Below are 27,310 nucleotides of genomic sequence, written 5' to 3'. Positions count from 1 at the left end.
TCTCTCTGCCTCACCCACGTCCCTCCCACTTGGATATTTGCCAGCACAGGGCTGCCGCGCACTAAGCCTTTTGGATACAGCGTATTGCTTGACGCCCCCCGCAAGGAGTCCAGACCTCAACCCACGTGCCCAGATCCTGCTTCCCCCTCCTGCCTGCCTGCCTGCCAGGGCTGTGGAGGACCCAGCACGCTCCTGCTCAAGGTCACCTGAGTTAGGACAAAAATCAGAACCAGTTCTTTGGACACACAATAAACGTGATTGGAGATAAAGAAAGAGTCATGTCTTCATCATGGATCAGATGTCAGAAGGCATTTGGGTTTTTGGTGAAATAACATAACACCTCTAGAAATGAAGAAAACTTACCTTTTAGAAATGATTTTGGATGTGGGTCATTTCAAACAGTTGTGAAATAAATAGCTGTACTGTGGGTGGATTTTTCCGTAGCTTAGAGCAAAGAATCACCTACGTATTATTCTAGCCTTTTTAGATTTACTGTAGACATCTGTGAAAAATTATGAATTGGCCTTTATTACAAGCCTTTTTTTGAAACCTTTATTTCTGTTCCAGTGTAAATGATAATTGAACTTCCTTGGAAAAAGGACCCAGAAATGCGGTTTTAAATACAGTTTATGTCAGCTGATAAGAGAGTCCACATAGCTGTTAGAGATTTTCATGCTACTGACAAGATAACGCTTTGCAAAACAGAAGATAAAGCCTAAAATTTTATTTACAGCCTGTAACTAATTGTACAATTATTATATACCAGTTGATGTCAGTGTACTGTAATTTTAGTGACATAAATGGTTCGACATATTTGTTATTTAAAAAAGAAAAAAATATAAATAAGTGTATAATTTTTAACAAAGTCCATTTAGACAAACTGAATTCTAGAGTGACGGATACCTATTGACCTACACAATCCCTAAATCATGTGTTCGGGAATGTTTATTAACTATTTCATTCCTCTGTGAGAGTCTAGCTGGCAGAGAATACTAATATGTATATTACTTATTACCTTAACTCTAAAAGCAGCTTCAAAACACAGGAGAAATCTGATGTGGTGCCTCTTCTTTTTTTCCCCCTCCAAATCCACAAATGATCAGTTTTTAAAACTGAATATCATGTTTTCAAATCCTTGCCGTGGATTATCCCGACGTGTTTTATTTAGAAAGTGAACTACACTCCTAATACCAGTTTTTACTAAGGAGCTGATACTGTAATAGGTATTTAGTGCAATGGGTTAAGTGTCAGGCTGAGCACGTGAGGCTGGTTTTAGCCTCTGGCACCCTATGTGGGCTGTTATTAACCGCTTTGGCTCTGGTTTCCTCATCTGTATAATGGGATAATATCACTTTCTCATTGGGGCTTTACAGAGTTAATAAAAATGGTGTATGTCAAACGCTGCTCCATATGGTGAGTCACACGAAGTGCTCAATGTTAGTTTTTATCATGTTCATATATTTAACACAGCTAAAAGTGTTTGATTATGATTTTGAGGAACATCTCTGACAGTATGGATTCGGTGCTTAATCATTAGCAAGAAAATCATCATTCCCAGTTTTGGTTAAACTCTGCTTTTTCTTCAAGGCTTTTGGCCGAAGCAGGGAGAGGGCAGAAGAATGCTTAATATTAAAGCTAAGTTGGTGCCGATCTGAAGTAACAGCTCACGCGTGGACTTTTTTTTTTAAATACAGTTTGCTTTGATTTGATTTGGTTCATGCATTTTTAAAAATCTTCCTCGTGGTGTGCAGTCATTATGCCTAAAGAACTGAATTCAGTTATAAGTAAAACTCATTTAACAGCACAAGTATGATTGCATGTGGTTATTTATTCACAACATAAAATAGCCACATAATTCAACATATTTGATAGTGTCTGCTCATGGAACTGCAGGGAATTCTGCAGATCTCAGGCAAGAAATGCTTAAGTTATAGAAGGCAGTATCCATAATGCTAATTATTCCTGAGAGCATCAATATGGCAAACTATAATAGACGAAAATAGAAGTTTAAGGTGTGCCTCATTATATGTCTCTATAGGACACTTTAGTGGACCCTCTATATGTAAAAGACGGCAGTGATTTAATGCATGGATGGGTGTGGCCACAAGCCCTTGTATCCTTTCTTAGGAAGATATTTGTGGAAACCATCCGTTTGAAACCCCGACTCTCCCTCTCCTTCCCCGTGTGCTGCTGCAGCTCAGCTGTGTTCAGTCAGGCCTTGATCATTCTCAAAGGGATAATGTCTTGGTCCGATTTGAAAATAGTTTCGTACTCAGAAAAGGCAGAACTAGACCTACATGCAGAATATTCCAAGGTAGTCCAATATAAAAATTCACCTAACCTGTATCTGATATTTATAGATGGGCATGGCTTAATTAGCATTCTAAATTGGAATTTTAATAAATACTACCCAGCAGTGACCAATTTACATAGCATTTATCTGGGGAAACGAGCGTGCCCAAGTACCAGTCTTCTTGAGATTCATCTTGACCCAAGCAGCGATTTAAGACGTTAAGAGCTTTCGTTCCTCGATTAGAGTGTTCATCTTGCTGTCTCCTCATGTTCTAGTCCAAATCCAGATCTGCTAACCTGTGTCATCAAAAATCCAGGGGTACGTATCGGAAGCATTCCCAAGTCCCTGGGTCCTGGAAGACTCTCAAGGTGCAATGTTTTACCTATTCAATTCTTCTAAGATTCCAATTGAATACGCTTTCTTCATATTCCAGGGCCTAAATCATTCTACAGTGTTTACTGGCAATTACTTCAGATAACCCTCCCCCCCTCCCCCATGAGTCACACACGTTACAGTGATTCGTGTAAGGATCCTTTTCAAAATATTACGACTTAGGAAGATACTTGCCTAAGAACTTAGAAGTCTTTCAGTGCCCCACAAAATATCTATTGTTCTATTTTTTGACCCAGTTTTACTAAGGTGAATTTCAAAACCTTGAAATAACTTTGAAATTTAGACTGTGTCAAAGGCATGTTTAAATACTTTCTCTGATACCTTAACGATGTCCTAATTAAAGAGTGAACACACTGATCATTCAGGGAAGAATAAGCACGATGTTTGTGATATTCACGTAAGAGAATGTGTGTGTGAGTCACGATTTTCGAAGAGCCATTGTTACTGAAAGCAAAGAACACTGAGGTGCAGAGACTGTGCTTCAACACGGAGGCACATCAGACGTTTCCGTGAATGACGATGGGCGTGCTGGATGGTAAGGAAAACTGGAGAGGAAGAGTGTTCACCGGAAGGCAGGGGAGCTGTGTGCACATCCCTGTAGCGTTACACGTAAAAGGCGCCCAAAGTCAAGGCAGAGATAACCTGAAGAGGGACAAGAAATTGCTGTTGTTAAATCAAGGAAATTGAGAAAAGGATATGATCTAGTAAATGAAGTTGGGGGGGGGAACACTGGTCCTTTCTTAAGTAGCCATTTTTTGGCTTACTATTTTTAGATGAGAGTTAAAACATAGAACGACAGCTAATGATGCAAAGATCTGCTGATTGATACTAGTACTGCAAAGTGCTGCTTGTTGTCTTTCTTTATTCATAAAAATACCTGAGGGGTTTGCAGGGCTTGAAAGAAAACACGGGTGAGTCTAAAAACTCAGGAACATTCCGTCATTCCGTTCTTAGCTTAATGGAGGAAGAAGCTGAAAGGGATGGAATGTTCTGGAAGAAAGAGAAATTAAAGGAAGGAGGAACGTTGGCCCGGAGGCCACGCAAAAATAACGATGAAAGTGCGTCTGGAGGGAGGAGAAGACTACCTTTTAAAGTAAAGCTGTAGTAAGAGCCGGCAGCATCGAAGTGTCCCGCGTTCAGAGTGAAGCCCGCTGGAACGCCGCAGCAGGTAGGCGGCCCAGGTCCGGGCTGTCCGGCCCGGGCGCGTCGTCCACAGTTCGCTCGGACCCCGTGAGCCCCGGTGTGCAGCCCCGGAGACCGCCCTCCCTCCCGGCGGAGCGGGCCCGGCGCCACCGACGGCGCTGCCGGGGGTCCGAGTCCCCGGCCGGCACGAGCCGGGCGCAGGGCAGCTCCGCCCCCCGGCCCGCGGGCCCCGGGGCCGCCTCGAGGGGCCGGGCCTCGGCAGCCCAGGCCGAGAGGCGATGCGGGCTGAGCCGGTGCCCCCGCCGCGCTTCCCAAGCGACACACAGACACAGACACACACACGGCGCGCGCGCCCGCCGGCGCTGGACTTGAGGCCCCGCCGGCCACCCCGCCCGCCGCCGGGGCCCCCGCCGGCCCCCTTCCCCGAGCGGCGCGTCCCGCCAGCCCGAGGACTTCGTCTCGCGGCGACGACGGGGCGCGGGGCCACCGCTCGCGTTCGGACGAAGGCCACAGCGCCGCCGCCGCGTGAGGCGTGAAGGCTGGCGGCTCAGGGGTCGGGGTTCATCCAGGTGCTGGGAAGGAGGTTCTTCTGTGAGCGCAGCCAGGTCGCGCTTCCGGACAAGGACCGACTTGCAAAGATCCACAGCTACGCCGGAGAAGCCCGGGACGGAGCGCGGGCGCTGCACGGCCTGCGCGCGCGCGGAAGGCCCCGGATCGCGGCCTCCAGGGCAGGCTGGCGAGCAGCTCGGGGCGCAGCGCGCACCCCCCGCGCGTGGGACGCGGCTCTGGGGACGCCCGGCCTGCGCGCGCGTGCGTGCGTGTGTGTGCGTGTGCGTGTGGCAGCGGGGGCGGGGGGCGCGGCCGGGAGCGCGGGCGCCTGGGCGCGGGGCCGGCGGGGCGGGGCGGGGGCGGCCCGGCCCGGCGCGAAGGGGTTAAGCGCCGCCGCCGCCCCCGCCCCCTCCGCGGCCGGGTGTAAACAGACGAGCCTCAGCCTATCATGTCTGGCGGCCGCTCGCAGCCGGAGCCCCGAGCCCGGCGCTGTAACACGAGACGCTCCAGAGCGCGGCAGCTTGGCAGCGCCGGGCTCGGCTCCGCACGGCCACAGCGAGGGCGCGCCGCGGCAAGGTGGGTGAGCGGCGGCGGCGGCTCCGCGGCCTGGGGGGCTCCTCGCGCGGCTCCTCGCGCGGCTCCTCGCGCGGCTCCTCGCGCGGCTCCTCGCGCGGCTCCTCGCGCGGCTTCTCGCGCGGCCGGGTCGCTCGTTCGCGCCCGGGGACCGCGGCGGCGGCGGCGGCCGCGCTGTCCTCCCCCGTGGCGTCGGGAGGGGAGGAGGCTCCGCGCGGGTTGGAATCGGGGCCCGGGCGACGTGAGCATCTGACCGGCGGGGGCGCTTTGACCGCTGAGGGGCCGCCTTCAGGGTCTGGAGGAGGCGGAGGCTGAACTCGCTGGAGGACTCCGCGTCCCTCGGAGCGGCGCAGGTAGCTGCGGGGAGAAGGGTCTTTTGTTCGCGCGGTTTTAATCGGGTGGATGTTGTGTTGTGAGTAGCGTCCAGGGCTAACCCAGGACGTAGCGCCGTGTGTTTCCCCCGCGTTCGGTTACTTTTGCGACGTGGCGTGTTGAATTCGTGGGGAGCACATCTGGAGCCGGAGGGATTTGGGATCGTTTCTGTCTCCGGGGTTTCAAAATCCGCCTTGAGCTGGAATTAATCAGCCCTTGGGTTTCCTGAACTGAGGTCCGTCGTGCCAGCGGTTTAGGGCGGGGGCGGGGCGGGAGGCACACGGTAATCTGGCTAATTATTAAAAGAGCAGCTCTCCTCCTGCAAAACGCTCAGCGTGTGATTTTTTCCCTGAGAGGGTTTTGCAGGGCAGAGTCTCTAAAAGAAATCCCGCTTTTCCGTCGTGCTTCGGTGCCGGTCGCTCCCGTGGAGGAACTAGTTGGGAATGATTTTTGGAAACAACTTGCGCACTGTCTATCGAAGTCGGAATCATTTACCATTTATGTGTGTGTCTTAGTAAAATAAAACAAGGATCCGTGGCAGCTCTCAGAATAAGTCACATTTCCTCCCTCTCCCTGTGCTGGCATCTCTCTTTCTCTCTCTCCGAATATCTCCTAAATGGGATGTACAGAAAATGCGTGCTGTGTCCCAAAGCCATTCTGTCTTCCGAAAGCCTGAGATAATCAAATTCAGCGCCGTTAAGAGGGTGTAGTTGAAGATTTGATCCCCTTCCACTGAAGTGGAAATACTTTCAGTAATTGAAAGCAGATTCACGTCTGGAGTTGTACAAGCCAAGGTTTTCATTTTTAAAATAAACCTTTTGTTCTCTGGCTTTAAAAGTTCCGGAGAGCCATCCAGAGACCTCTGTGTGCTAATCGTTAAAGTAGCCAAGGCTTGAACATACCCAGGGAAGGCATTTGAGAAACACAGCCTCCCTGCCTCCGGGCCTCCCTGCCTCCCTGCCTCCCTGCCTCGCGGTAGCGGACCGTTGAGAGCAGCCTGCACCGTCGGGGCCCCGCGTTTCGCTCTCTCCCCGGATTCCCAGGCGTTCAAATGCAGCTGCACTGTTCAGAACCCCCAAACCCCAAGGAGAGCCCATCTGTTTTTAAGAGGTTAAAAAGCTTGAGAAATTTTGGTGTTATCCCATCGTATGTTGCGATATACACAGTTTGGTGCTAAACTTCGTAATCAAGCATGAAGTATGCTTCATGTAAGCAGATGCCGATCATACCTCAACCGGTAGATTGAAACGTACGAAATATGATCGCACGTTAACATGGTTGCTTTCTCATCTTTGGAGCCTACGTGTTGAAAGCTTTTAAAAACTGGCTCTTGAAGACCGAAACCAGGATGCATTCTAGACAAAGAGGGAATCACTCACTCTTTTTATCTGTGAAGATTGAGAAGGATGGTGGTGTACAAGAGCGGTACCTTCTTCAGGACAGGGAATCGAAGATGAATTGTGTAGTTAGGAGGGAAAAGTGAGAAGAGTTGCGCTTTTAACAGTGATAACTGAGATCAGAGAAAAAACAGAAAGCAGTATTCCAAATATTTTTAATAACTACTTTCTTAAACCTAGTTTGGTGATCATCAGTAAGATGTGAATGGGCGTATTTACAGAGTGTGACATGGCAGTTTGATTTCCTAAAAACTACTTGGTAGCTCCGTGTTTTACCTGGTTTCCTCGTCTTGATAGTTAATCCTTTGAGCACATTAAAATAAATATGAAGTGAATAACTTGGTCATGATTTAAATGATGTTTTTGTGAACCTGTCTCACATAAGAGTCCTCTTTTACGAAATCAGTATTTAAAAGATTCAGCAAATCTTTAACTACCAAATAAAATCTTACTGCATTTTGGTTGTGTTGCATCACCTTTCTTAGATATCAGTGGCCTAGTGTGTGGCATAATAGAATTTAATTTTCCTCAAAGATTCAGAAAGAAAAAAGCAACTTCCTGTGGACCCTTACAGATGTCTGAACACTGATTTTCAGTGTAAGATCCTTGTCTAAACATTTAATAAACTCACGCTTTCTGTGACTTCTATTTACTGTTAGTTTTTCTGTCCTTACATTTTTTTTTTTTTAACTTGGTAACGGGTGTGCACAGGATCTTCTGTCATCTGAAATCACATATTCAATTTATCACGGGATTCCTTCCTTTCATAATGTAGGGAAGTGGCAAAGGAGGCACTGTCTAAATGCGGCGATCTTGATAATTAATGCCATAAAATAGATTAAAATGCTGTATTCCAGGTATTCATTTCCTTAAAAGGGCCACCAGAACAGCGTTGCTAAGCACCCGTCACTACTGCAAGTAACAGAAAATGACCCAAATTAAAGAACCTGTTCTAAGCTGTATTCTTGCATTTTCTAAAGTGCATTTCAAAAGGTTTAACCAGACTCATTCAATTAGTGGAGAAAAAAAGCATCTATTTTCAGCTCTGATCAGCAATTAAGAGATTGGGCTTTGGAACGTCAGTTTCTTTATGTTTATAATTTATTTTGTTTTCTAGACTTTAAACAATTGTGAATAAAGATTTTTAACAAATCACCTTTCTGACAATACAAACGTAAATGCTAAATGTAGGGCAGTATATTTGCTTTAAATTTCTGTCTAATTGAGTAATTTTTATTAGCTTTTCCCTCATTTTAAAAAAGTTTAAATTTTATACTAATATGGTAAACTACTGCTTCATTCTGGATTTCTTACACTTTCTTTGTGAAAAACAATATATATATACATATATATTATATACACACACACACATGCATACATACATGTGTGGTTTAAACTAAAGTATGGTTGTAATTATTTGATCTTATCCTAGATATGAGTGCTTTAGCACCAAACCCTTGAGAAGTATTAGGATATTTTTCCTTAAGGATGTTTGGATGGTGTGAATTTGGTACCACGAAGGAGATAGAGTGATATGTCGAAGAGAGAAAGTAAATAAGTAAATTAGGGGCAGTAGAGTGCTTTTTTTTGTTGTTTTTTTTTTTTAAGAATAAAGTTAGCTGTACCCTTCTGGGTTAGACCAGAGCTTCTACATAGTTAGGGCTAAAAACCTAAGCCACAACTATTGAAGTCTTTAATGAGTTAGATCTTCCAGGGACCTGGTTCTTAGCTAATCCAACAACAGTCATAAATACAAGTTGGGGAACTTTCTGGCCGAGGAAAGGATTTGATGGATAAGGGCTGTTAGAGGAATAGGAGAGATGAGACAGGAGTTCCCAAAGGTTTTGATTAGGATTATTAGAAAGATTTTTTGCTCTATCACATTGATCTGGGCAAATTTAAAGCATATAAACATAGATATTAAGTTATCAATCTTAAGTGATTATATATGAAGTGATTCCATATCCTCAGACACTGAATATTTTTAAAGCCAACATAACACTTAATTCTTTCTTCTGAGAGAGAGATTTTACAATAGCAATTCATTATATTTAGTTTTATCAGATTGTTTGGCATTACAGACTAATCTACTAATAGATAATATAAAATACATGAGATTTGTATGACTTTTGTTATAGTGTTGTCTAAAACGGAAAGTCATTTATTGTAATACTTGTTTACGTCTAAGGCCTTTCAACTTGAAGTCTCAGTTTAGGTATTTGGAGTTTGTTGTTTGTTTTTTGACACGTCAAAATTTGTTTTTCCCCATAGAGAATAACAGTTCGATGTGTAGAAATGATTTGATCATATGTATTTTTAGTAGCCTTGAAATGGTATATATTTTAATATTTTAAGAAACCAGTTGTTTTAAAATTGGTGTTTATATGTTGATTTTAGTTAGGAACCTAGCTGCTTAGTTACAAATCCTATGTGTTTAAGTTTTGAAATATCTACTCTTACTTTTTTACCACAAAAGGATGAAAACAGCTACCTCTTTGGTATCCCAGAAACAATGTATACCGTAGATGTCACTGATGGGAAATTCATTTCACAAGGGAAGAATAATAATTGAAAAGTGCCCACAAATATTTGAGGGCCCATCGCTTCTAAATAATAGTTCGAGTTGGGAAACCACATAATATAGTATTTGAAAAAGTTTCTCTCTTAAGTGTTGTTATCCCCGTCTCTTAAAATTAAATACTATTTCACATAAAAGTCTTGTTTTGTACATTTAGAAGGCATAATGGATTCTAGAGCATTCCAAAATGACTAATAAAAACTAATGTAGAACAGCACTTTAGTTTTTGCTACTTAGACATCTTAACCTGAAATTTTTTAAAATTAAAATAACGTGTGGGCCTTTCCGTGACTTTTTTTTCATGTCAGTGTCTGCACAGCCCTCCTTTTTCCACAACCTTAAACTGTTTCCTTCAGGCAGAGGGAAGCTGCTGTCTAGAGACCTGTAAAATGGAGCCTGGAACTCTTTTTCTGCTTTTTCTTTGAAATAAAACAAAACCGCCGTATATAACAAATTTAACACTGTTAACGTTTTCTAATTATTTAGCCATTATTTCACTTTACCTCCCGCTTAAAAGTTGTACGTTGGTGGAGTCGACACCTGGCTGTGCTCTTAAAAGTTTGTCCTTCAATTCCTGTGATAGTAGGGGGCAGTACTTCTCCTTGATTACCTTTGTTCAGGGAAACGCGGAAAGGCCAGGGTAGTTAAACCAGGCCACTTGGATCTGTGGGGTCAAAGTTAGATGCGAGGAAAGTGGTTAAATGCATTGTCGTCCTACTGAGCGCATCTTCTGTAGAGTGACCTTGATGGAGGTAGAAAGAGCCAAGCGGTTAAATGCGTTGTCATCCTACTGAGCGCATCTGCTGTAGAGTGACCTTGATGGAGGTAGAAAGAGCCAAGCGGTTAAATGCATTGTCATCCTACTGAGCGCATCTTCTGTAGAGTGACCTTGATGGAGGTAGAAAGAGCCAAGTGGTTAAATGCGTTGTCATCCTACTGAGCGCGTCTGCTGTAGAGTGACCTTGATGGAGGTAGAAAGAGCCATTTGGCTTTTTCATGACAGCCACCCCTGCTTGTTTTATCACTGACACATCTTTACATCCCCCTTTTCCTGTTTCCTTCTTTTTGTTTTCAAATAGGATTTCCTCTGATCCTAGGCCATCAGAGTGAAGGGGAGAATTAAAAATTAGTTTCTTTGTAATTGATAGTAGATTTTCCTTCATACGTTCATTTCATACATTGATGTGTATGGAGATATTCCTCCATGAAAAATTAAGGTGATCAGGCTGGCTGACCGTTCTGTATTTGCTTTTAAGGACCTTTTAATGGTGATGATTAGTCTCTTTGCAAAGAAGCTGCTATCCTGCTACTTTTCAAATTGTTTCTCGGCTGTTAAACGGAGAGACCTGCCAACCTCAATTTTAGCAGTGGGAATAATGTTTGTTTTAACAAGTGTCTAGGTATGTTGACTTGAAGGGTTTTAGTAGTTCTGTTGCTGCTGTCCTAGAGCCGTCACTTGCCTTAAAAAGGTAAAACCAAACCGGAAGGCTTTTAGTTTATATTTCTTAACTTTATGGCCAAGATTTTCCTTGTGATGTATTTTATGTCAACTCCATTAAAATGGAATTCTTGATTAAATATTTGGACAAGTATTGTTCAGTTATAGGAAGAATTTTATTAAACACAGTACAAGATCTAACCTTTCTGGAAACTCCAGTTAAAGCAATTAAGTGCTGCATACAAGATTGTTTTCCTAGGCAAAGCCGTCAAACATCAACGATCGGCATTTACGCTTTACTTTTTGCTGAATTCTTTTTATTACAATTAATCAGAACTAAGTACACATCTTTTCATAAGGAAGAAGAAACTTGGCCCATTATCAAAATTCCTCGAATATCATTTCAGACCCTATCATCACGCAGTGAATTATATAACACTAAAATCTGAGGAACTCAAAATCGCCAAAAATAGTACCGTCAGGCAAGTCAGATTTTCTTGATCGCAAAGGATTTCTGTCTTGAAGGACTTTTTATTTTAAAAACAGACGTACTGAATTGAAATATGTTTAAAATGAATTATCCCTCCCCACCTCCCCCTGTTCTGTTCTCACAGTAAGGACCTTAGTTCAGGCTCTTTTCGTCTCATGCGTGGACTTTTCCATGAGCCTTCTCCTCTGGTTTCCCTGCCTTCTGTCTGTCCGCCCTTTAATCCAGCCTCCACACTGTCATCAGAGTTGTCGTTCTGAATCATACTTCTGAGCATGGCACGTCCCTGCATAAAATCCTTGTTATGTCTTTCGGATCAAATCCAAATTCCTTAAGTGTGTTTTATCAGGCCCTTCGTGATCCCCCTCTGCCTCTTTGCCGCTTGTACCTTTCCATCCACCACGCTTCAACATTTTCACTTGGTGGTCGTGCCACTTACCTTCTCACAGATCTTTCGAGAGCCTACCTGCAGGGCGTTTCTTCTTTGAAGCCTTTGCTGTTTGCCCCAGGCAGAGCTGGCGCCTGTAGACTCCATGGCACCTGGGACAGGTTTCTGTTACGGCACTTAACACATTATACTGTTTGTTTACAATTCAAGATCACCTAATCCAGACTACCTATTTTATAACTGGGGAAGCAAGGCTAATGTTTGATTTGTTATGTATTTACTTAGTCCTAATCTCTGTGCTGTACCTTTTATATGGATGTTATTTTTATCTCATCTTCAGAATGAGAGTTTTAACTCCCGGAGTTAAGTACTCTTATAATCTCCATGTTAAAGATGGGGGAACTGAGGCCTGGAGGAGTTACCTACTGTTGCTAGTTGGACGTGGGCACATGCCTAGGACGTGCTCCTGCTCTCCCTCGAGGGTGACTGGAGATCATCACCTCCCTCCCCAGAGCCCCTGACTTCCAGGCCAATTTTGGCATTAAGAAAAATTATTATGACATCTTAAAACACCTAATATGTAGCAGATGGTTTATGAAGTAAATATTCTTACTCCCTATTTTATAGATGAGAAAATTGAGGCTGAAGAGATTAAGTGATTTGCATAAGGTTATTCAGCTACTAAAGTACAAAGGCAGGTTGCTGCTAATCTCATATTTATATCATTCTTCATTACTGAATTCTTCCTCTAGTTTAAATGTCAAATTGGATTTTCTTCTGACTTCAGTCCTAACTTTGCTTTACATGTAAGTTCTCTTTACTGTTATAGAATAGAATTATGCCAGTATACAACCTTTCCTAAATATTGTCACCATTGAATGTTACAAATATTTCCATGTCTGTTCAAGGCAGATCATGTAATTTATCAGCAAGTACTTATGGAGAGAGTATGTGTTTAGTATTGTACTCTGTTTTTAATCTTCTTTAGATTTTTTTTTTTTTTTTAGTGACCCATGATCATAAATGATCATCTATGATATAGCTAATGTCCACTCCTTGGCTAATATGCAGTAATGATTAGCATCATTGATTAGAAAATTAGTAGATTATGCCTGTATTGACACTTCTATTCCTTATTTAATGGTTTGTTTATTTAATTGATGACTAATGCCTTTACTATTAAAGGCTATTAACACATCAAAATGGTAATTATTGAACCTGGCAAAATAATAAATTATGTTTGTGTTTATTTCTTTGTGCCCAAGGCTAATCTGGTGTTCTTTTCTCTTCCTTCCTTCCTACCTTTCTTTCAAGTTTTGATATGCTAAGAACTTCTGCTTAGGAAGTCAAATAAATTAGCATTTAAACTATTATCTGGTGGTATGACCTTGGAAAAGTTGCTTGACTTTGAGTTGTACCTGTGAAAGGAGGGAAGTAAACCAGATCAGTGGCTTTAGGTAGTATGGATTCTTGTAGAGGTCCTGTAGGATTTCTTCAGTTCATTCAAAATTCTTGAAAAAAAAAACAGACTGCAGATGGTAACAGAACATAGCATGCACAATAAAATATACAATAAACATGTATGTCTTGCTTCTATGCATATATTTGCATTTTTGTGAGGGTGTCTTTGGTTAGGGAAGTTAGGGCTCTATACTGGCTTTTTTGTTAATTCGGCTTGCCTAAGGAATAAGACGAGAAAGCATCCCCTGCAGAGCAAATCTGGGAAAGGTGTATCCTTACTCACCAACTTCCAGAGAAATGGGTAACGTTCGGTAGACCATGTATGCTCGCTACATCTGTGTTTGGTTATAATAGGGATTCTGAAAATGAAGGTGGTTGTCCTCATTATGAATAGATAATTACTATTCCCAAATTCCATCATAGTACCTTGACCAAAACTTTTTTGAAACTATTCTTGAAGTTGAGTTTATTTGCAAGACATAGGTAGTTCTTGGTATATAGTTCTTGTTATGTAGGCATGTCTCATTTTGATCACATACCAATTTAGCTAGTTTGATTGTTTACCTTCCTTCACGGACCTAACAAACCAACATTTGGCTATTTCACAATATTAGATCTCTACTCAGAGAGAGAGGGTATTTACTACAGATAAATATATTCCATGAGGCCTTTTCAAAAGAGAAGTATCAGTGTTATATTGAGAAATGACTGCATTATCTGAAGGAGATGGTAACTCCTGAGATCGCCTGCAGAAGGCAGCTATATTCATGTGGATGAATTCTAGTATTTTTTTAAGAGTTGAGTGGCATTGTATTATAGCCCCTTTCACATGTCAAGATTAAGGACTGAACCCTTAATGGGCAGAACAGTTAAATTTAGAAATTTAGAAACTAAAAACTTTATAGTTGTTTCTAATGTATAATTGTTTATTTTAAACATTCTTAGACTTTTTTAAACCACTAAGGCCTGTAAATGTGTGATAATATGTTTGATTTCTTTAAAGTATATTTAAATTTCATGCATATTACATTTCATACAGAAAGCTAAGCTCAGTCTTTACCTTTATGCTTCCAGTTAGGAATAGGGACTCACGGTGCCAGGTCTTTCATAAATTGAAAAAAATTATTTACTTTCATGCTCAGATATCAGTATAAACACCTGGTTTATTGAAATGCTTATTAGTAAAATATATTTATTCAAGTAGTACCTCAGTTTCTCAAGAGCTGGGCATTAGAATTTTAAACGTACAGTATCTTTCCACCTCAGTAAAGGCAGAACATGGGTAGAGTTAAATATTAAAGATTTTTTAAGTATATTTATGGAGAAAGAAAGTTGATAGTATCTTTTCATTTAAAGAACATCTCCTTGTGTGTATTTTATCAAAAGCATCTCCAGCCCCTATTTCTGGGAATATCTCAATTAGCAATAACAAGATATCTACCTCTAAATACCTAGGGGGTACTTTAATGAGATACCTCATTGGAAGGAGACCGATTGTTATTAATCTCTGCAGTGTGGAATGGAAACACTCTGAAACAGAGATAACTAGTTCTAGGCTCTAATAAAATGATAGATCCCCATCATGACCCTAGGGCAGAGGACCTTACTATTGAATAAAGGTAAATTTGAGACCAATATTGAATTTTTTATCTATTTCTTAAGTTCACCAAGAATAAAATTCTGTGTATATTAGACTGTTCCATTTAGGAGAATTCTTGTGTTACACTTATTTTTTGACAACGTGGTCGATCATAACCCAATGAAAAGCTAGTATCTGAGAGCCTGGTTCACATTGTTAAAATCTATGTCAGCCACGAAAATCAGCCTGCTTTTACTATAGGCTAAACTATTTGAGGTGGCAAGCTGAAACCCACAGTAAAGCACTGAAGTTCTGTGCCTGAGAAGCATACGTACCCACTGCACACTGGTGGTTGTGAAAGGGCTGGATGGAGGAAGGCAAGAGGAGGAGAGAGATGGGAGGAGTGGTCCAGGGGTTTAGCTATTTCTGTTCCATTTTATTTGTGTAAAGTAAAGCATGAGATCTGAAAGCAACAACCTTTTGTGGTACTGTTCTGTACATGCTATTTATCGCACAACCTCAACTCCACTTAAATATAAGGAAAGACCCATTCTGTATATTTCTGTTAAATTATTAATGAGTGTTAACCTGGTTTCTTTTTAAAATGACATTTTTTAAAGCCCAGTGACGATTGAGTTTAAGTCATTGTACCCCGTCGTGGTTACTGTAGCACATTTTTTTCTCAGTCTATAAAATTAGAAATCAATATGTAATATTTAACTATAACATATTTTAGGAATGTATGTGATTTCTTAAGGAAAATCAATTCATAAATTTTAAAAAGTGAATTTACTCAGCATGTTTTTAAATGTATTTATTTTTGGCTGCGCTGGGTCTTCGTTGCTGCGCGTGGGCTTTCTCTAGTTGCGGCGAGCGGGGGCTACTCTTCCTTGCGGTGCGCGGGCTTCTCATTGCGGTGGCTTCTCTTGTTGCGGAGCACGGGCTCTAGGCGTGCGGGCTGCGGGCTGCAGTAGTTGTGGCACGCGGGCTGCAGTAGTTGTGGCACGCGGGCTGCAGTAGTTGTGGCACGCGGGCTCTAGAGCGCAGGCTCAGTAGTTGTGGCTCACGGGCCTAGTTGCTCTGCGGCATGTGGGATCTTCCCGGACCAGGGCTCAAACCCGTGTCCCCTGCATTGGCAGGCGGATTCTTAACCACTGCGCCACCAGGGAAGCCCTACTCAGCATTTACTGAAAACCTACTGTGTACCACCTGGTATGCTTTTTACCATCCTATTCATGAATCATATAATTTTGAGTCCATTTAGACTAATTTCTTTCCATTTATGTATATACTCAGTCAGGAGTCATATAAAGTGTGGATTCCACAAACCAGATGTTGTTTGGATCTGCCTGTTACGATGCAGTCGCAGTCATTTTTGTTAATATCTTCCTCACCAGGTTCCCTGACTTTAACTTTCCTCTTCAGTCCCCAAAAAGCGAATCATCTTTCTTGGGGATCTCCTTGATTTTCTCTCTCTCCTACTCAGGAAAACATAGTGTCGTATCAAGAAAATATTTGAGCCTGAAGGAAGGAGGAGTAGGATTGTGGAGAGAAGGCATTCCAGGCAGAGGGAGGCGTGTGAGCAGAGCTGTAGAAGTGGAATGTGTGAGGCATATTGGAGAAAAAAATCAGATAACCTACTTGGAGCATGAAGTTCATGAAAGAGAAATTTGGAAGATAAGGCTGGAGAAGTTGGTTGAAGCCAGGACATGGAGGACCTTGAATCTCAGAGGAAAGGGTTTATTTTGATGCTCATTTGGGATCCACTGGGTATTTGGCATAGAACACAGTGACCTGACAGAATATGTTTGGGGGAGGATCTCTCTGGTGGATGAATTATAAAAGGGAGATAGTAGAAAGAGAGAAACCAACAATGAACTTTTCCTACTGTTGTGTTCAGTGCATGAGTTCCTCTGAAATTTTACATTTTATCAATGTAAGCTTCACAAAGGCAGGAGCCTCTGTTAAATTTGGTATGCTCAGAGCCGAGAACACTGCCTGGCCCTTGGTGGTGCTCAGGGAATACTTGTTGAATTGAATGAATGAGAACACCAAGACCCAAAAAGATTAAGTGACTTTTTCGAATTTACACAGCTAATCGTGACAGACGCAGGACTGCATACTGGTGCTCTTTTGACTGTGCGGTGCGAAGCTGTCATTCAGGTCATTTCCACTAGCATACCTTCTTCTTTCTTCCTTGTCAACTCTTATCTTAACTTCTCAACTCATTTCTTCCAGCAAGTGATTGCAAAATAGCTCATATCTTACATACTCATTACAGCCTCCGTGGAGCTCTTAGTAGGTCGCTTTCATACCCAGATGTAATTGGTTAAATTATTTATTCTACTGCTTTTTTTTTTTTTTTTTGGATGGCAAACTCAAGGTCAGAGACTGTGTCTTCTGTTTAGGGTTTTGTTTGTTTGCTTGTTTTATTTTTCAGCAGCCCTCCTTCCAGAACACACATACCCAAAACACTTCCTCTGAGCATGGAAGCTTGCTGACTGACTAACCAACCTTCAAATCTGTCTTTCAGTTCAAGTTGTTGAGAAGTTACACGATACAGTTGAAATTATTTTTGTCAGGTTGGAAAAGGACCACTTAAAATTTACTTGATAGTTTTGTAATAGTTGAAACAAGTAGTGAAATGAAATTTTTAAGGGTTTTCCAGCTCTCCACTTAAAGCAATAGTCTTGTGAATTTAGCTAACTAGTTTATCATTTTGCAACTTAAAAGCAAAAGGAAAAAATTCAAAGATATTCTGTCTGATTCTGTGAGACCACCTTGAAATAAGATACCACAAAAAGAGAAGTATTGTATGAAACCATTGCAAAAACTATGAGATGACCCACTATTATTGTCTGACTTTTACTCAGTAATATTACTCAGTCATTGTCTCTGTACTCAACATATTGCTTTATTTTAGTAGAACAGTGTAATTAGTGGAGTAGTTTAGTCCAAGTATCTCTTACTTGTGTAAGTATTTTGTTATAATGTCTTTGCCTGAAAAAAGTGTTATTCATTAAGTGTAATAGAGGCTCTTACTATGATTAATAAAATGTTAAGGAATCAATGTTTTTAAATAGACCAAGAAATTGCCACACTTTTATAAACATTTGTAATTGTCAGTGAATCATTATTAGATCTAGGGATCTTTCCCTCACAGTTGACAGGATAAAAGGTAGAAATACTGTACTCATGAAATGTGAGTTTCTCCAAAATAGGAAATGTTCACATACGATTCAGAGACGTCTTGATATTATATAACTTTCCAGATTTAAAACTTTTTAGAGAAAATTTCACAATTTACTTCAAAATGAATTAAAACTACTAAAATATGAACCAGGCTTATGCTGAATATGGCAGTAATATGTAGTTCTACAAGGTATTAATTTAGAATTTTTAAAGTTGAAAAAATTTCACGATAAAAACCCTCAGGCTTTTTATGCTACAGAAAGATAATTTTAGAGAAAAATGTGCTTTCAGGTAGATTTTGTGAGAGAACCATAAGTCTGTATAGTACTCGTTTTTACCTTATGACTATTACCTTGTAACCATGTAATGTTATTTTGTATGTAAATAAGATTAATATATTTGTATTTTTGTTTGTTGAATTGGAAGCTTTCTGAATATGCCTCTGCTCTCATTGCTCAATATTGCCTGCCTAGATGTGTTTATTCTTTTGATGCTTACTCCCTGAATTAAGTAAGTTTTAATCTTTGAAAGTCCTTTGACATATTTTAGAGACAGAATTTCTGAGATAATGTCACTGAGGTTTTTTGGAGGATGGGGCAGGGGAAGGGAGTATTGATTCCTAATTCTTAGGAGAGTTGAGTAAAGTGATCTACATAACCCATTAAAGTTATTTTCTAATAATTAAGTCTTAAGGAAAGAGCTTGAGCAGAGTGAAATAAGTGTTTGCAGTGGTTTTTATGCAAATTTCTAAAATAAGACACTAAAATGTTTTGGGGGCAAATATATTTGCTGAAATTTTAGAGAAGTGGACATTACTCTTCCAGCTATTTAATAGTAATAGTACACTGCTAGAGTATTCAGTTTAATTTAATGAATATGTATTGAGTACCTACTCTGGGTTTACATCAGTGATTTATTAATATAAGATATAAGAAGCTCACTAATAAGTATACAGGATGGAAAGAAAGTAAAACTAAGTAGTCCTTGTAACACTTTAGTGCTTGTAACACTAACATTTAATAAATATTGACCAGTTCATTGTAAAAATAAATTTTTTTATTTTTAAGTTTTCTATTTCTCATATTAGAGGCCAAAGTTAAGTCCACCTCTCATTTCTCATTTCTCATTTCTGTATTAAACTTTACTAAACAGAGACAAAGCTAAATCATTACTGAAGGTTGAATCCAAAATACAATACCATTTTGAGTCGTAGTTTTAGGCTGCTAGGCTGATGGCTTAGTTCATATTTTAATGTAAATCACCAAAGAATAGATCAAAACAGAACACTGTCCTAGCCCAAGAAAGATGCAGTTCTTCATTGGCTGGGTTTTTAGGCATTTGAAGATGTACTCCTTTCCTAGGGCTACTATGACAATTATTACAAAGTGAGCGGCTGAAAACAACAGAATTTATTGTCTCACAATTTTGGAGGCTAGAAGTCCTAAGTCACGACATTGGCCGGGCCTTGCATATCCGTAGGCTCTGGGGAAGAGTGAGACCTTGCCTCTTCCGGCTTCTGGTGGCCCAGGCATTCTTGGGCTGGTACCCACATCACTCTCATCTCATCTTCACTTAGCGGTCTTCCCTCTGTGTCTCTGAATATCCTTTCCTCATCTTATTATTTATTCATCTTATAAAGGGACATCAGTCATTGGATTTAGGTCCACCCTAATCCGGTATGACCTCATATTAACTAATTACATCTGCAAAGACCTAATTTCCAAATAAGGTCGCATTCTGAGGTTCTGGGTGGACATGAATTTTGGAGACACTATTCAACCCACTATAGAGGAAAAGGAAGTAGCGTAGAAGAAGGAGGTAAAAAAAATGGTCTTCTTGGCTGTTCTCAGCTTTTTGCTTTCCCATTCCTTAGTGAGTTTAGATAAGTTAGAATTGAGTGTTCATACCTTCATACTCCTATTCTTTTGAAGATATTTTATCTGCCAAAACTGATTTATGCTTCTTTTCTCCTGAGTCTTATGGGAACTTCCAGTGAGAGAGCCATGGAATTTTGAATGTTTGCTATTAAGTCAGAGGGGAGATCAAAATTTAGTTTTTATACTTCTTTTTTTATTTTCAGAATTTTAAAAACTAGAAAGAAACAAAAAATGATTGAGACTGCCATACTACAGGTATAGCACTCGGAGAATATAGTTATAACCTTTCTACTTGTAAAGTGAGTGTCATAGAGTATGCTGTAGCCGTTAATTTTGATAAACTTCATGTGGGTATGGTCTGTTGCCTCTCAATTTCCCTATAAGTTTTAAACTTATGAACTTTTTTAATGAAAAAAAGAAGCAGTTTGATAAATAAACTTTATGATTATCAACAAAGCTTATTTGTAATTTATTCAAAAAAATTACCCTTGGCTTTCAATTTAAGTTGCAAAATTGAAATATCCATATATACCAGAAAATAGTTTTTAAAACTCAACTATATTTTAATAAACATGTGAAATATTGCTCTGTGAGAGTGAATAGATACCTAGGTCAGGAATTTTCAGAGGTTTGTCTTCATCTTTCAAGACAATAAATGATGCACTGAAGTCTAAAGTATTATATTCCCAAGGAGTGATGGATAAGATCCTTTCCTGAGAGCAGCTATTGGTTAATTAGATGTGGGAAAGACCCTTTCTGGGTAGCGTAGGGAGGCTGCAGACAAGGGAAAAGCCTCAGTGCTCAGACTGTACCTGGCTTATCGTTCTGCTTTGGATCACCCCTGCAGGAGGAGAGTTCCTATGTGGAATATAATAATACGAATATAATTTAAACCCATCTCCATGAACGTTCACCTTGTAAATATCCAGTCTTATAATCAGAATGTTAGGATGGTCTGTCCCTTTTTTGGGGTTTGGGGATGGAGAAAGGGAAGGGGTTCTGAATCTGGGACTTTCTACCAGTCAGATATTTTGCAGTGTTTATAGATGGGGGTCATATACTCAGATTCCTCATTCAGACATAAGAGAATATATCCACTTATATTTTTGGATAATCAGGCAGCCTTCTCTTCAACTGGTGGGATATTTTTGCTACATGAAGAAATCAGGCATCTCACCTGCCACCCTTCTGAAGTACGTGCTTTCCCAGGTGTGACTTGCGCACAACTTCAGTCCAGGGGCTGGTTGGAGGAGGGAGATGTATTTTGTTTTTTATTTATTTATTTTTTTGGGGGGGTGGAGATGTATTTTAAATTACAAACGTTTTCCTTCTTTTCTTGTTTACGAACCATTCACGATTAGAATTGATTTTAATTAAAAATATGCTTTTCAAATAGATATCTGCCAGATCTTCCAAAGCAGGTATATTTTATTATATGAAAGTATATCTGAATCTTATCACAGAACATTTTTCCATATAGAATATTCCAAAAATGACTGGCCTGGGAGAATCTGGGTTGGATGCTCTTTCCTCACCTCTGTTCCCAGTTTACTTCCTCTGGAGGAGGAGGAATCGGTGATGATCTGACCTACAAAACTTAAATTCCTAATGCTATTCATTCATAATCATTAAATTTATAAAAAATGTTTGCTGGTTTAAAAATGTTTTAAGCTCAGAGGCAAAAAATACAAGGCACACAAGTGTTTCATGGTCATCTATTTGTTAAATACCTAGTTTCTCATACTTGTTTCAACAACAGGAGTTACTTTGTTAACTTGTTTTCCTATAGAATTAGGATCCGCAGTATATTTGACAGTGGTCAGGTTTCTGCTTTACCCAGGGCCACGCAGATAGCATAAGGACAAGACCTACTTACTGCTCTGGGTGTCGGAGATGTGGGTGCCAGTCTGTGATCTGCTGTCGACCACCTGACTTGGTTTGGATAACAAAATCCTAATCATGACTCAAAAGATCTGAAATTCTTCCAGCATACTTTTATTTAAGCTGACATGTAACATCCCTCTTTTCAAGCGTACATTATCATTGACCAGAACTGTGTTCTCTGTCTACACCTACATGGAAATTTTCCTGATAATCAAAATAAACATTCCTTTTTTATGATCAACTTTTTTAGTTATGTTGATTTAAGAATAAACACTCCAACTTGATATATTAATTCTAGTAGTTTCCCTTTCTAGTACTCTATTAAGCTTTGTACCCACAAGTTCTTTAATTATGTCCCAGGAGCCTTTAGGTAAATTGAAAACAAACAAAAAATCGTGTGTGTGTGTGTGTGTGTGTGTGTGTGTGTGTTTTAATTAGCCTGTTAACATTATATCTTCTTTGTTTCCAGTAATAGTAGTTACTAATTTATCTATGTTTAAAACTATTGGTCACAATTATAGTGGAGCCAGCTGAAATTCCTACACTGCCTTTGTAATGTGATGGGTTCATTTAAGTGCTAGGTCATCTCCTGGTTTTATATCCTTTAGTCATTTCAGTTCTTACTAGGAAAGGAACAGGAGGAAGAGACTGTTAGATGCCTATGCTTAAGTTACCATTTTATTCAAAAGTTAATTTAAAAATTTTATTCTTTTAAAAATGTATCTGTGATTTTCAAATTGTGTGACTACAAAATCCTCGCCAATGGGATTGAGAATGGGTTTGTCTACTATTTTTGTATATTACTTATTTAAAACTGGTCCTTTTTTGCTCTAGTTTTATGAAAGTTTAAATATTCAGTGAAATTACTCAATGGAAGTGTTAGAGAACAAATCGTATTTATGATAGAGGATATGTTTTTATATGTTTAACATTAGATTGAAATGCCAAAGTACCAGAGGAAACTTAGAAGTATTTTGCAGTTCTTAAAAGGTTGATACTTCAGTGGCTTATATCATTAGAAACCCTGACCTCTCTTCCACATACTTCTTTATTCTATTCATAAATTTAACTTGTGTAAATGACAGGTGGTAGCAAGCCCACACTCAGGGATTTCATCTTCACTAATTCATCAGATGTTTTACCTTTCTATAGTCACAGATGGTTTTAGTATCTGTCTCTATTGAACAGTCACTCAGATGTGTCCATCTCCATTTTTACTGGGTAAATAATAATTCATTATCTCTCAAGTGACTAGGATAATTGGATGCCAAAAGAGGATTCAAGATTTGTAGGTACTATCCTATGCAAAATTTGCGCTCTGTGTTCCTGTCTCTTGTACATTTGAATACATTCCAGCTTAACTGGAATTCATGGCATGGTTCTCTTTTGTTTAAGTTACTTAGAATAGACCTTGTGGGGAAGCCCTAAGTATAACCTCTCTGCTTTCTAAAAATGGCATTTACCATTCCAAAATAAGTCCCTGGTGGTATTACTTGACTCATTTCAAAGTGACCTACACTTGATTAAGTGAAGTCTCATCTAATAGCTGAAACTCCTCAGAGATTTTTAGTGGGTGTTTAAAATGAATACTTTTATCTAAAGCCATTTTAGTCTCTATCAAACCTTTACTTTCCCCCTATTTTCAGATTTAGAAAACAGGTTTATTTCTTTTTTTCAGTTTCCTATGAGTAAAAACAAAATAGAGGATGTGGCAGTGGTTCATGTGTATGATTTTAAGTTTATTTGGGCTCGGTGAGGAGAAAAAGAAATGGTGAAGGAATAAAGCGTTTAGGGCTGGCTTGCTGGTTTCTTTGATGTTGGAAGAGTGTGTTTTGAAGGTTAAATTTTTTTAAGTTAGAAAATGTTGATTTTTAAGGTGAATAGCGGTATGAAGAACATATGATTTTAGCAGCCCGTTGTATTCTTGCAGGGTTTGTAAACTACATACACCCACGCATGTGTGTGTGTGTATATATATATATATATATATATATATATATATATGTCTGTTTAACTTCTTAAGTTTTCATTGTGCTGGTGCTGATTTAATACTCCAAGTTTACTCTTGCTTTTAAAAAGTTCCTCTGTCACAACTGCGGAAGTGAGCTTTTAGGTCTGACGGTGAAGCTGGACACTTCCCAGGATGCAGTACGTGTACTTGAAGATCAGATGCTTTAAATGTTACAAGAATGTACTGTTGAAAGGAGAAGCTGAAGAGTACCAGCTGTGCCACTGTCTCCCAGCCATTAGTGACGCTGCTTCTGCCACTTGCTTGAACCTTCAGAAAGGTTACTGACGTCCACTTCTTAAAGTGTAAGCTGTTTCAGACAGACCCTCTTTCTAAAGGCACATTTCTTCAAATATCACATTTATGAGTTCATGTGTTTAGTTAGTGTAAGATTTAGGGGGAAATGTATTAGCAGAATTTATTACGTGTATTATTTTGTTTATGTTTCTGATTCTGAGGCACAATGAAAGTCCCTTAGGCTAATTAAACCACCTACGTGATAGTTTGAGCACTCACGTTTCTTCATTACTCTTAAATTCTTTTAAAATTTGGTAGAGACTACATCTTAGAAAGTGAACTTAGGGTTGAAGTTAAATTATTTTGCCAAAATTTGTGTAAAGAGAGAGCAGAATTGTCCTTAATGTGTCTTTGCTCTTTCAGCTACTCATTCTTAATTTCATTTCGTTTCATTAGTCTTTCTTTGCTGTCTGGATTTGATTGATGACTGATTTCTGACGTTTCTTCTCAAAGACAAATTGTAAATAACTCAGTTGCTGTAGAGCTGTGTTGTCTTAATTTCTTAGTTCTGGCAAACTTCTTAGAAAACTCACAACCGGAAAATGATCTGATTTTTTGAAAACAGTCTTGTTCCATCTCTGACCATGTATCCAAACTCACTTGGGATGATTCTGTGTTAAATGTCCAGAAGGTTCTCTGCACCAGAAGACAATTGCAAAACAGAGATGAGACTGAAATATTTCTGAGATATCTTTTATTTCAAATGCCCGTTTCGAGGATTATGCCATATAGTTAATATCCTTTACAGAATTTTAGTGGTGTCCTTGTCTGCTGTGTTTATGGGTAGAGTTGCTAAGGGCAGGGCTTTTAAAATGTCCTTTTTCATTCAAAAATCTTCCATTTGATGAAAACCTTTAAATACTCTTGAACCTCTGAAATGACTGAATAGCTGTGTGAGGACTGGGCCACCTCGTGTGCAGAAAGAGCCTAGTGAACGTCCTGGCTGACTGTTCACGTGTTTGGGCCCAGAAGGAAAGTGTTTCCTTCTGCCTTACGACATAATCAGTCTTCAGTGTTCATCCAGATCCCTAGAAAGAAGAGTCTGGTAGCCGTTTGCAGGCACTGTTTACACTGTGGAAAACAAACAAAAATAACCAAGCCCACAATTTATTTCCTATGGTCACAGAGTTCCTAAAAGTTAGAAACTGAAAAGAAGGGATCTGCATAGGGCCTTTCCTGCCTACCTCTTATCCCTCCTACCGTAGCTTTTTGTCAAGGTCTGTAATTTTTTTTTCCCCTTTTTTGGGTAATTTCTCCATTGCATTCTATGATTTTCCTTTAAGACGTTATGTGAATAAACTACATACATTTTCAAGATGACACTTTTTCTAAATACAGCAAAAATATTTAATAAATTTTATATGTGAAATACAAAAGATCAGAGTTCATCTACTACTTTATTTTTCAATACCTATTTTTAATAATCATAAGTAAAGTGTTTTATGCCCTTCTGAAGTTATTTCTGGTAAAGGAGATGAATATTGAAAAATAAAGCAAAAAATAATGAATAAAATTATGGATATGCTCTGGAAAATACTTGGAAATGTCTAATTTGGTAAAAAAAGGAACAAAAATTAATTTATAATACTTTGACATTACATATACTTTGATATCATACCAATTATAAATTTTATGCATGGTAACAGCTGTTTCTAAAAATTTGCTTTTGTAAAATGTCTTTCATGAGCAGATCTGAATATTAATTTAGTTTACTTCGTCCTGTGGAGTTTAAGTAGCTTTACATTTTTAGTTGTTGAAAATTTGCAATTTTAGAGAACATTAAAAATAACTTTGTAAGCTTGCCTCTATCTAAAAGTAACCGGTCAGTAAAATTAAGGAATTAGCCAAATACTCTCTATAATGTCATGTAGAAAAAATTTACTGAATTTAAAATTTTTTGACCAGCTATTTTAGTGCCATTTAAACGCTGACTTTAATGGTTGGTGTACGATGCTGTCCTGTTGTCCCTGCTCCTCCTATAATTCTTATCATTTTTTTAGCAAATAAAATTTGACTTTCACATACAGCGTTTTCTTTTGTTTAGTAATTTAATCTCCTGGCAAACGTATGACGTATGGCGTAAAATTTTAGTTCTGTTTTTCAGAACTGCCCCCATCATGTGTCTTTCATCTTCATACAGTGATGTGACTCTTTGCCACTAGAGGGCAGTAAAAAAATTGATGTTAATAAACATTGCAGCAATTTTTTAAGGTTTTGTACCACTGTTCTAGACTGTCAACCCTAAAAAGTTATCTGGATGTCTGCTTTTCAACCAGAAAGGAAGTACACAAACTTGAGTAAAATTTACCTGCATATCTTCATAGATTGTAATTTAAAATCATCCCTTTTTTGTTAGTAGTAACAAATCAGTTATGAATCTAGACAAAACACTGTTTAATCATGCAGAGTTTTAGAAACATGATTTAAAATACTCTTGTTTCATTAACATTGGGGTTTATTCTAGGAATTGAAAACTTTATTGTTCATGGTTGTTGATTAAATTTTATTGGGTAGATTTTTCTTTGCACATTTTATTTAGTAGCATATTTTACTCGAAGGAATATTTGTCTTATAAGATGATTTCCAATTTTATTGGAAATTGAAGCTAGAAAGTAAAACGTTCAGTAAGTAAAATAATTTGGACCCCAATACTTATCCATATTTTTCAGTAACTTAATACAGTAAGTGTTCAGTTTAGTTTCTTGTTAGACACGAAAATGTACTCATTTAGCTTGAAAAGCCAAAAGTCTCTGTAATTTTGACTGTTGTGGCTTTTCTAATTCAGAAGTGGATAGAATTACTGAGTGATAGAAATGTTAAAGTTCTTCAGTGATACTACACACATTTATGATTTATTTAGTCCTGTCATGAAAGGCCAAAGACCACTTTTAGGGATTAGTCAACCTATGCTTTTAGATTATTTTAACTTACCTTCTTATTTATTTTATTTTATGTATCTAAATTCATTAGTTTGAAAGTTACAAATACATTTATCATAGTCAGCCCATCATCCCCAGAACACTACAGCCTAAACTCAGGCTTATGAATTCTTAATTACTGAATTTGAGAGTATTAGTGTCTTGTTGAAAAAGCAAAGCTTACGACATTGAATGTGCAATTTGGAAGAAATGAGGAGTGCCATTTGTTTTTATTAAGCTGGGATTTGAATGTTTGAAGAAAGCATTGAGGGAGGCATTTCCTTAGAAATTGAGGTAATAATCCTCATTTGTGGTGTTGAAAATATTATTTTGACAGTACTCTCATTCTTTATAAATAAACACAGAAGTTTATGCTTGAAAGAAATAGGTTTACTTTATGTGTCTACTGATAAATTGCTTTTTGTCATTTTTCATCCTATGGAGAATGCTATAGAACTTCAAAATTAGAAGTAGACGTTTTTG

General features: G+C 39.2%; 1 protein-coding gene across 1 annotated transcript in view; it reads left to right on the top strand.

Moving 5' to 3' along the window:
• The first annotated feature begins 3,066 nt into the window (after positions 1-3,066).
• TENM3 (teneurin transmembrane protein 3) overlaps positions 3,067-27,310 on the top strand; it is a 316,061-nt gene continuing 291,817 nt past the window's right edge. The window contains exons 1-4 of the mRNA XM_036839025.1: positions 3,067-3,083; positions 3,641-3,744; positions 3,935-4,354; positions 4,673-4,954. Of these exons, the coding sequence (XP_036694920.1) occupies positions 3,067-3,083; positions 3,641-3,744; positions 3,935-4,354; positions 4,673-4,954 (823 nt within the window). The remainder of the gene's footprint in view (positions 3,084-3,640; positions 3,745-3,934; positions 4,355-4,672; positions 4,955-27,310) is intronic.

The sequence above is a fragment of the Balaenoptera musculus genome, chromosome 21, assembly GCF_009873245.2.
Source record: "Balaenoptera musculus isolate JJ_BM4_2016_0621 chromosome 21, mBalMus1.pri.v3, whole genome shotgun sequence".
NCBI classification, from domain to species: Eukaryota; Metazoa; Chordata; class Mammalia; order Artiodactyla; family Balaenopteridae; genus Balaenoptera; species Balaenoptera musculus.
Note: the sequence above shows the minus strand (reverse complement) of the source record. Positions and strands in the feature narration are given on the sequence as shown.